This window comes from Dermacentor silvarum, chromosome 2, assembly GCF_013339745.2.
Source record: "Dermacentor silvarum isolate Dsil-2018 chromosome 2, BIME_Dsil_1.4, whole genome shotgun sequence".
Lineage (NCBI taxonomy): Eukaryota > Metazoa > Arthropoda > Arachnida > Ixodida > Ixodidae > Dermacentor > Dermacentor silvarum.
In genome coordinates, this window is record NC_051155.1 from 216,785,036 (window position 1) to 216,796,742 (window position 11,707).

General features: G+C 42.9%; 1 protein-coding gene across 1 annotated transcript; it reads right to left on the reverse strand.

Annotated features, from left to right (window-relative positions):
* Window positions 1-399: 399 nt before the first annotated feature.
* On the reverse strand, window positions 400-11,533 carry LOC119442628 (uncharacterized). Its single transcript, XM_037707568.2, has 9 exons — window positions 11,348-11,533; window positions 11,106-11,274; window positions 6,419-6,551; window positions 5,969-6,089; window positions 5,765-5,876; window positions 5,560-5,619; window positions 4,914-4,982; window positions 2,736-2,831; window positions 400-463 (listed from the first exon to the last, which is right to left on the reverse strand). The coding sequence occupies exons 4-9, from the start codon at window positions 6,073-6,075 to the stop codon at window positions 422-424; spliced, it is 486 nt and encodes a 161-aa protein (XP_037563496.1). The 5' UTR covers window positions 6,076-6,089; window positions 6,419-6,551; window positions 11,106-11,274; window positions 11,348-11,533; the 3' UTR covers window positions 400-421.
* Window positions 11,534-11,707: the final 174 nt, after the last annotated feature.

Sequence of the window (11,707 nt, forward strand, 5' to 3'; positions counted from 1 at the left end):
ACGGAATTGTGTCAATGAGGTTATACTATGCCTGTACACATTTAAAGGAGTATACATTATATGCTTCACATGCATAATTGATACATACTTGATATACATACAAATCTACAAAGAGAAACAGTGACACATTTACTACGCAAAAACCTCTTTTAATAGCTTATATTACAACAGCGGTGAAATGCAATAGCCAACGTAATTTGATTATTTCGATGCACAACACATTACAAGCACTCTTGTAGTACAGTAACGTAAAGAACTACTTGAGGATATAAATACGAGAATTGCTGACAATGAAGCAAAATGCAAATTTTCACCAACTGCTGGCACTAGTCACACACACAGTAGGTGGCTTTCTCGAATCTTGTGTACATAAACAGCAGACAAGCTCCAGTTGTGGTCTTGTAGAAGACAGATGCTTTTATTATTTTGATGATGACGCTGCTGCATTTTCTTCTGACTGTTCCTGCAGTGGGAAATAGTAAGAAAGTGCTCAATAATGAGCGACTTCATATCACACTGAGCTTAGCACAGGACTTGTTACAGGTAATTTTTTTTTTAATTTTAGGCTTACTGAAATTAAACAGTAGCTGTAAAATTGCTAGACAAATTCTGCAAATAGAATTACAGCCACATGCCTGTGAAAGCTTTTTGATTGTTTAACCCATTTTGTGGCCATGGAAAAGCTCAGCTTGGCAATGGTACTTTTGATTTTCTTGTAATTTTCATTTTTTCATACAATGCTGTTAAGCTCCACCTATGCAAGAATAGTTAAGATTTTATACAAACATTTAAAATATTAACATTTTTTTAAAAAGAGTCCTGCAGTAAAAAGAAAATGGAGCTACAATTGGTCTTAAAGGATTAGAAAGTGAAAAGTAAATGAGTGCCTTCGTTCATTCTTGCACATATTTTCTTTGTACACAATGATTAGAATTATTTGTTTACCTTTCCTTCGTAACTTTAAGGGTTTTTTTTCACACTATAATTACACTATTTTTCAGGAAAGAGAAAATTTGTTCAGCTTCCGCTTCTTTTGGGCTTCACAAAAGTCACGCCACTTTTTTGAAGCTTCTTTTGGGATAATTATAAGCTTGTTTGCTTGGCGGCATCTGGCAACTCTGCTCGTACCCCCATAAATGCGGCCTCCCCATTACGATGAAAGAAGAGAAGTGAAATTCTACGCTGGAATGATGAGCGGCAACGCAGCCAGCCGTGGAAGATGACAACGAATGCAGGAGCAGGGGCACAAGCTGCCGAGCATGAGCGCAACCCGAGGGGCACCAACAAGCCAGCTGTGGAAGACGACGACGACTACGCTTGAGCCAATGCTGATGATGATAGTTTTCAGTGGACAGGCAATTTCACCTAGCCACATAAAGCTTCGCTTTAAAATAACTATCTCAGGATAGATAGCTACCTACCTCATGTTTCCTATGGTAAAAACTGCACTCCATTGCCTAAACGCAGAGATTAAGATGGAAGTACGTGTAGTACATTGCCATGTTGTTGCCGCGTCCGGTATTTTCACGCAATTTCAGTGATTTTGAAACATACCTCAAAGTTGCTTTCTGCCGTCTGGGACAACAGAGATGCCTAGATGTGCAATGTGCAAGGCAATGTGCAATGTATTGTAGAAGAGGTCTTAGAAAGATATAGTGCTTATTTATAACCAATTTAGCCAATTACGGATGCACATTTGTTATACAGCTTTTGAATTGTGACGACTGTCACTGTTACCAACTTCCAGCTTTCTCTGGTTTCATTGGCACAGGTCTGGACAATAATTGCTGTTCTTTAGACAGAGGATAAACAGTGTACACTAGCATAACGTCTAACTTAGCGAATGGTTTGTTAGTATTACTGCTGGGTTTCATAGTAGTCTCTCAACTTTCCAGACTTGCAGAAATGACTGGAAGGGCTTCACTACCTGTCCTGCAAACTCCTTGAAAAGGGTTGTTACTCTGCAGTTGCCAAACTCAGAAAGTGGAGCGGCACGCTCACCCTTCAATGCTCATCGTCCAAGGATGTTTTTTTGTCAAATGCTCTTGCCTCTGCCACAGATGAGTGGCCTATTCCCCCAAAAATGTCACTGCATTGCCACTTCTCATACCACGCGTTGTGTATTTAGCATTTCACAGATTTGCTGTATGGCGTCGTGGTTGTGCTACAACACCATAGTGCAGTGGCACTGCTCTTTGTAACCATAGTTTTACTATGATGGCTTTGCGCAAGTGTCAAACCATTTTTTGGTTTCTACGCTTTACATGTCTTACGCTTGCACACTCTATTGTTGTTCTGACAAAAGGGAGGAGGGGGAAATTTTAAAAAAAGGGAGGCGGGAGAGTAGAAGGTTATCAAAGCTTTTACATTTTAGTACACTTATAACAATGCTCACAATGTCTATATTATACAGTTCGATTTTACAAGCCCTTAATATATACCCCGCAGTCTTACACATATGTGATGTTTAGTTGGACTACACAATATAGTAGTAAATTTCTTGGCCCTTATTCATGAATAATTTCATATGTTACGATTAGTTTGTAAGAACAGGCACCAGACAATGGCAAACAGTTCCTACAAACAAAAATGTTTGCGAGGTCAGCTATGTCCTGGAAGGTATTAACATGCACCATACAGTTCTATCAATGTGCTTAGGTCACGTGACAACAGTGTTGCTTTTTCCCTGCCAGCAATACAAGAAAGAATAACATGAGGGAACCACTTCTACTTACAGCTCGCTGTTTTGCTAAGTTCTTTGAAAAGGCCTCTTCCAATTGTTCACAACGCTTTGTCACAGAATCAAGTGCAATCTTGATGGCGTCCTCATCCTGCACAAAATAAAAGTAAAGGTAAGTCCAACAAGATGACTGCCACTGCGTTCTTTCAAAGCCAATGGCTTTATGAGCACATCTCATGTATGCTACAAAAAAAAAAAAAAAATCCTACAATTTGTGTCAATGTTCTGCAGCTGTAGGTTAGTTTGATTTACATAAATCTCTGCTAACATCTTCACTACGCAGCTACAACAATAATAGAAAGTGAAGATCAGGGTGAACCAGAAGTTTTTCGAGAAAGCTGTAAAAAATCACAGGCCTCTTCATTGCATGGAGGCTACAGTACTTTGGATTAATGTTATTTAAATGGTCAGTTTCGGTTAGATTTGGGACAAAAACATAGATCAAACAGATGACTGAAAACTGCAAAGTAGTGTCGCATCCTAATCTGTGAAGGATACAGGATACATATTGCAGACCTGCTATGGCTTAGCTTCGTGCAATAGAAGCAGCAAGTCAAAATATGTTTTGCATACATGGAGGAGTAAATGGAGGAGCTGCTAGTTTAGCATACCATTTAAATCATATTGCTGTGCTGTTGTGCCCTTACTATTGAGCTTCAGGTGGCAACATTTTTCTTATCGCTCCTGCCTCCGATCTAGCGTTTGAACATTCAAATATTGCTTAGAAATGCTTAGCGCAGGTTGCACTAATGTTCAAAGAGCGCTACTCTCTATGCAATACAGTTTAACAGTAACACACGAATGTCTGGCATCAATAAGCACCCGTGATTTTTCAGAGGATAATTGTAGTACAGTTAAACCTGGTTATAACGAAATTGATAAATTCCTGAGAAACTTTGTTATAAAGAGGACTTCGTTATATGCAGGTTCGGCATGAAAATTCGAAAAAGAAACACTTACCGTATTTACTCGATTGTAACGCGCCCTCGAATGTAACGCGCACCCGTTTTCCGTGACCAAAAGAGAGGAAAAAAAAATCCTTTACAGTACCGCGCACCTCATGCTTTCATACAGAAATACAACTATCGCTCAAGATTTACACCCAATACACTAAAGTTGCGATGAACAAATGTACTCGATTCTAACGCGCAGGCAATTAGTGGATGAATTTTTGGAACAAAAAAAATGTTTTTTTTTTCCCTTCGGCAACATCAACTGGAAAAGGAGAGTGCCGGGTTGGCGGGCTAGGCCAGCTGCAGCAAGCGGCGGGATCAGGTTTGAATGAAGGGAGGGGGAAAGGTCACGCCCGCGGCGGCAAGATCGCTGGTTCGAGGGATGCAGGCCCGCCTCACGCACGCACGCACACATGCGCTCGCTCTGGCCTCGCAGTCGCCGTGAATTCGAGTGCGCCAAGCGCGCCGCCGCCGCTTCGCATTCCGTCACGGCGGAGAAGGTGCTTCCGGTTGCTGCTCGCGCAAAAGTGACAAAATTTGGGGCGAATTCTCTAGGTTGTTGGCAGGGAAAATTCGTTATTTCGAGGGGGTCTCTTGCTGCCACTTTGTTAGGTAGAGGTCTCAAATACATGTGCTTCTATGGAGTAACGGCGGGGAATAGAAAAACTTCATTATATGCAGGAATTCGTTATATGGAGGTTCGTTATACGCAGGTTTAACTGTACATGTAGATCAGAAATAAGGGCCATCCCTTCAATGTAGATCAAATTTCGTGAACCATAAAAGTGGCATTTATCCAAAGGTAATGCAAAGCAACAAAGGCCCATGTGAGCTCCTCAAGGTGAAAGTGCAACTTAAAAAATTACTGTATTTACTCTATTCTAATCTACCCTTGATTGTAATGTGCAACCGATTTACACAGCCGGAGAAAAACAGCGATTTATTCTTGCTAAAGGAAGGAAAGATTTGAACTCCACCGATTGCTGTTTTTACTTTGGACTTGATTCCAATGCGCATTTCATATTGGGTGAATTTTGTCTGAAAAATATTAGTGCACGTTAGGATAGAGCAAGCACCGTGTGCCACCACCTCTCCCAGGGTGTCACTCTACTAAATGGGCTAATCAGGAGGCTAGCACAGATGGGTTGTTAGATGAGGCACAAATTAATTGACATCTCAAATCAGTGAAACAATAACATAATGAAATACTGTGGACTAACCGCTGGCAGGTCAAGTGTGGGCAGCTCGTTTTCAACGTCCTTTAACTGTAGCTCAAGTCCGTGGAGTTTCTGCAGAAAAAGCAATGCAATGGAATGAGAAATATACTTAAGAACTAACTGTTAGGCTAACTTGTCTTGCATAACTGTTGAGGGGTGTCAGTGCTGAAGAAAAGAAGCACACACTGCTCTTCCTGTGTGTGCATAAATTTTTTTGCACCAATTCTTCTCAGCAGTAATGCAGTGAGAATTTAAAGGCAACAAAAGCAGGTGCCTGAATGGTACTACAGCTAGAGCCACTGTTACTTGTGGCCTCTTTTTTTACTTTTTTTTGTCTTCATGCTCATAAATGCCGGTTGTCCTCTATATACCATATTTCCCGGTGTATAAGTCGCGATTATTTTCTGAATTTTTCGTCGGTGCATCTTATAGAACGATGCGACTTATATGTTCCGGACACTTCGGTGTCGTTAATCAGCTTGACTTAGTGTCTGCCTTTAATGCCCTTTTGAAGTATTGCTGTGGCTTGTGTTTCATAGAGCTTTTGAAATCTTTGAAATCTAGGCCAGTTGTACCCATGTCAAATGAAAACATCAAACGCCAAGGAGCCAACAATAGAGTTGCCAGTGAAACAGGAGACAGTGTGTACCTTGGAGATGGAAAACATGTTGGTTAGCTCTTCCAATTTTTTGCTGTAGTCTGGATGTTCCTGAAAGATTCAACAATGAATGAGTAACTGAGCATGTGCAATCGCACGATTTCGCACTGCGCATGTGACTTGTCCAGGCAAAGGCAGCTTTGAAGCATGGATAATCAAGACTGAATCATTTTGAATTACATGAAGCGTGTCTTACCTTTAGCTGGGTCACTCTTGACCTGTACCTCATCTCGTGTCTTTGCCACTTTTCAAGTTTCCTATTCTCATCCGCTGCTGTTGTATGCAAGTCTTTGTTGGCCACATCTAACCTTTGTAGCATGGATGAGCAACAAGAAGTGACACTTTTATTGAAATAATGTTCTAACCACTGCCTAAATTAAAGCAAGTTTTCAGCGCTTACAAGTGCTGCTCCATCGTATGGGTGAGCTGTTTGAGATTTTCAACATCGGCTTGCAGCTTGGATTGCTTGACCCGCAGTTCCTTCACGTTGCTGGCAAAGTCCTTCATACTTTTCTATAGCGCTGTAGTATAGAAAGTGAGAGATTGGCATTTATATAAGGCATCGCCAGTGTAGAAGTTGAACAGCTTGTGTGTTCACTTCTGATTGTAACTATTGATTAGGTGTGCTTTACTTTCACGCTGCTTTTCTTTAAATTTTTTTCCTGATCAAGTTTTAAATGGTTGCAACTTCTTTACAGCAATGCAGTTGGATCAGTAAAGTTCCGCCCCCTGTTGGATGGCTGTCTAAGTCTGCCAAATGTACGTTAGTGAAGATTTACCTGGGAAAAACCCTAGCCATGATAATCCCTTGCAGCCTGACTACCGCAGGCAAATAGCGTAACTTTCTCACCTTTCAAAATCCATATCATGACAGTCCAGAAGGGTTGCTAGGTGGGCCATATGCTTTATTTTGCTGCGTACTTCTTCGGGCAATTGGTCCGGTGCCAGTTTTCCAGCTCGGAGACCAGCTTCTATGTTTTCAGCTGTAGCGTAAGCATCATTCATTATAATAAATCAGAGTGCATTTTTTGTGGAATTCCGCAGTGATTGGACCTGCTTTCTCTAGCGTAAAATAGTAGGCCTTTGTTATAATGAAATCCGTATTATTCAAAATGTTGATTTGTTCGAAGATTGTGATCGGAGTGCATGCAATTTTTACCGTGTTATTCGAAATGCAGTGGCACTAGACTACGCCTACGTGATGATGACCGACATGACGCAGCTGTTCATACGTGTTGGAAGAATTTCACCATTGCGACGTCACCACTAGTGACCGTGGCTTTGTTACGATATAATGTGGTGAGCTCCTGCGCTGTTCTAATGCAAGTTCCACCCTATTTTGGGTCTTTTAAGGCCTCTTTGCCTTTAACGAAATACTGCTTATAACGAAATACGTTTCCTGTCCTGACTTTGTTAAAGGTGTGCATAGCGTAAGTGTCTGCTGTATCACTAGTTCATGCTGTAAGAAGCCCTACTTTGTTAGCTTGCCAATAGGAATTGCTTTGCTTGATTGCATCAGAATCTTACTTATTTTGTCGCCAAGACACAGCTATCATGGCTGTTGACTTACTGATTCACACTTTTCATTAATTTTTTTCCTGGAATCCTGTCTAGCAGTGACGCTGTAGATTAATTTTGACCATCTGCGGCATGCACCTAAGTCTAAGAACAGTTGCAAGCAATATGAGCGAGAACACCAAATTCGCTTGAATGCGATTAGCATTGTTAGGATATGCTATGGACTTTCTGGTATCTATCTGTATTCGGATCTAACCTGTTTTCCTTTCACGCAAACTTGTGTCAATGGGTATATGCCACTGGGCCTCTTCGATTTGTCGTGCCGGACTGTCCAGGACTGTCCGAGATGCTGGTATACACAACACTCATTGGCTGAAAGAAAGCACCGCCTCAGGCAGTCTTAGACTGCCAGGGACGGATAATCAAAGAGGTCCACCGGTTATTTTCAGCTTTTCAATGAACCTATTTGATGCCAATTGGGGCCACCAGTATATGCCACTCGGTATGTGCAACTCTTCATAATGATCATCATATGTAAAGTATATCATCACCAATTACACATAATTCATAAGATAGACTGCTAATTGCATTAATGTTGCCAATCAACTCCAGACTGTAGATATGTTGCAGTTTTTTTTATTTTTTATACGATTACTCATGACGTGTGGATTCGAATCTAACGTGGCAGTATGTAATGAGTAGCTTGTGTCTTGCACATTTAGTCTAATTGAACACTTTTATGTGGTGCATGCATGTTTAGTTGTTGCAGCCTCTTGAAAGCAGGACTGTCACAGGGCCTCAGGAGGTAAACAAGCGTTTCTGCAATTTGACCACAATAAAATGTGGTCGCCATGGCCGGGAGTCGAATTCGAGACCTTGTGTCTTAGCAGCAGCAAATGTGGCGGCTTCACTCATGATGTTTTTAAACATTTCGCTATTAGCTAGGTGACAGTGAAGTGGCAGCTGTACGCAAACACGCAAGCACATAAACACCAGAGCTGGTAAGTGGTATTCTCAGTCAATCACCTTTTGGTGATACAGGATTTTGGTTTTGGGGACGGTGCTACCAAATTGTGGGAAGATGTACATCTCTTTCTCTCTCTCTCTCTATATATATATATATATATTGTGAGCGCATTTTGTGCATATCGTCGTCGTCATCTGTACATATGACTCATCATCTTGTGTGAGCGCTATTTGTGCATATTTGTGCTCGACATCCCTTCCAGCCGGTCCTCTGCAGCCTCTACCATGCCCGTCCACCCCCTTCGAAATTGTGGGCATAGACTTGTACGGACCCCTCCCACTCACGCCCGCTAGTCACCGCTGGATCGTTACCGCAGTGGATCATCTAACGCGGTACGCTGAGACAGCTGCTCTTCGCTCTGGTACTGCCTCAGAAGTCGCCGAGTTTTTCGTGCACAGTATCGTTTTGCGCCACGGCGCACCTCGTGTGCTTCTGAGTGACCGTGGCAAGACGTTCCTTTCGCATGTCCTTCGTGAAGTCCTCCAGGCCTCTGACACCACCCATAAGACCACATCAGCGTACCATCCGCAAACAAATGGTCTTACCGACCGTTTTCATCGAACTTTGTCCAACATGATGTCAATGTATGTTCGACCCGATCACACCAACTGGGACACCATCTTACCTTTCGTGACGTTTGCGTACAATACTTCCACCCAACGTACAACCAATTACAGTCCCTTCTTCCTTGTGTACGGTCGTGTGCCGTCTTTCGTTTTGGACACTACACTCCTTTCAGCACCTGCTGCTCCATCCGCGTCTCTTCCTGAAGAATTTGCCGCTCACATCGCCCGCTGCCGTGAAATTGCCCGCGCAAACACCGCTACCATTCAGGACAAAAGGAAAATTTGCTATGATGCGACGCGTCGCGCTGCTTCGTTCCGCCCAGGCGACAAAGTTCTTTTGTGGACACCTGTTCGCGCACTGGGCCTCTGTGAAAAGTTTCTCCACAGATATATTGGCCCCTACACCGTTTTGCAAAGAACTTCGGCCGTTAACTACTGTGTCACTCCTGTCAGCTCAGCTACTGACCGCCGCCGCCGCACTACGGAAATCATTCACGTATCTCGCCTGAAACCCTACATTCACCGTACCTACCCTTTCTAGCTTGCGGTCTTGTTGACCGCTTTCTGAAGGGAAGGGGGGGAAGTTAGTGTGAGTGCATTTTGTGCATATCGTCGTCGTCATCTGTACATACGACTCATCATCTTGTGTGAGCGCTATTTGTGCATATCGTCGTCGTCATTTGTACATACGACTCATCATCATCTTTTGTCTCGTGCGGTGCTTCGTCTCTGACTCGGGCGGCTGCTCGGAAATAAAGGCATCGCATCGGCCGACGTCTCACAATATATATATATGTATACAGAGAGTTTATTATGAACTTCTTCCTTATCTGTACATTGTCATCAGCCGTATGTCTTTCTAAGTGCATGTGTGTGTGATCATCATTATCGTGGGCTGCGCTGTCTCTTCACCGAGCCTCTTGGTTTGAATAAAAGGCTGTATGCACTACTGCCCCAATATATATATTGCAGTAGAAATGGCTTTGTGGGGTTAATTAATGTGAAAGCATCGGCTGGTTGGTTATTCATTTTCAGGCGGGAACAGCACTAAGACATGAACACAGCTGAAGGAACAAGGAAAACAATGTGTTGTGCTGTCTATCAACTGATTTATTATAGCAACAGACAAACATTCAAATACGCTAAAGTGAGTCGTCAAAAGCATAAAAAAAAGGCAGGGGCTGGTCAGCCTTACCCAATGGTGCATGGCATGCGTGTGGCAAATGCACCTGGTCATAGGTTGGCAGATAAATATGCAATTTCCTTGTCGACAGCAACACAGATGGCACATTGATACATTTTTCTTTCAATGTTGATATTCAATGGGGTTCAGATATTTTCCTGATCTTTTGGTTGCTGTTCTTTGCTAACACTTCACATTTTTCGAATTTAGGCTAACAACCATACTTCTTACAATGTACACCCAGATGGCCTCCGACTGCTTTTGTCACATTGTAAAGTCACTGGGTAAATGTCATTTGGGGCCGTATTCTGAAACATTCCACTTCGGCGAAATTTCTTTTTTGCTTACGGGCGCTTTGATTGGCTGTTTTAGCAAAATTGGATGAGCTGATTGGCTGGTAGAGCCTGACATCATTCAATTTTGCTCAACCAGCCAATCAGCGCACGCCTGAAAGTGAAAAAATAAATTTCACCGTAGTGGAACGTTTCAGAATATGGCCCTTGGTTTTGGTTTGCTTTCAATCGTATATATATATCCATTAGAAACATTCTATGTTACTTATTATAAACACTACAGCATATATCTCTACTTAGCCATTCGCTTCACATTATGTAGATGTTGAGTATAGTTGATTCTGCCAAATTTTGTCCTTATGTCTTTTCCCGCCCATCCGGCATTTGGCCAATAGGCAGTGGCTATTCTCCCAGCAGCCGGGAGAATTTCTGCAACGAATTTCTGCCGGCACTCACCTTCTATTGGCTCTCGGAAGGTTAGGGCAGGTTAGATTAGGTGAGATTAGTTTAGGTTACGTTATGTTAGGTTAGGGCGCACCTGCAGTCCGTTTTTACCGGCAGTTTTTCATGTGACTTCCGAGTGCCAATAGGAGGTGAGCGTCAGGAGAAATTCGTTTCAGAAATTCTGCCGGCTGCCGGGAGAATAGCCTCACCCTTGGCAATACCTCTCGCAGGAGAAGGGGGTTAAGGGGTCTCGTACGTTTTTTTTTTTTTTTTTACTTTTATTTATTTTATTTTTTTAGGGGGGGGGGGGTGCTGGGGGGTACGTGTGTGTATAAATCGCCGAGGTACTTTCAGCAAACCCTGTCTGACGCTCGTCGCCAGTGAGGCGTCGGACCAGACGCGTCCGCGGAAAAGTAAAAGTAGCGCTCCCGAAAGAAACTGAGGCAGAATACGGCTTCCACAACTATTGGCTGTTGTGAACTAGAACAGTCAAAACCATACGCTACCTTTCTCGTTGAAAAACTTGGACCTTGCTTTCAAAACTTCAATTTGGTGAAGTGCGTCCGCTTCTGCAGCTTCTTGAAGAGTCATAAGCTTGCGCAAAGCGATGAACGCTTTTTCGTTCATTCTGCGGGTGACGTCTTTCTTGAGCATTTTGCGAAGCCAGGCTCTCACCTAAAAGCAGACGGAGTCAACTTACAACACGCAGCAAGTTTATCGTTGCAAGCACGTCAAATAAATAGGAAACCTGTTTCTCTTGCTCCACTCGTGAAGCGGCCTCAGCTGGTGGTTGGGAACTACTGTCCATCTTTTGGAATCTCTCCATCTTTTTCTTACTCAGCAACGATCATCTATTTACGGTTCTGCTGAAACAGTGCAGATACAGCGCCTGCTACGATACGAACAAGCCGCCTCTTGCCACAGATGATGATGATGATCCTTTATTATGGCTCGCACCCACTGAGGGGCATGGAGGCAAGAAACAAAACATGGGTATAGGCATGGGATAGGCCAAGAATCGGGAGTCTCTCATTTTCAAAAAGAATTGTTTTTAGCTACCTACTGCCACCACAGCATAGAATAAAGAACCATCAAACGTTACAACCCG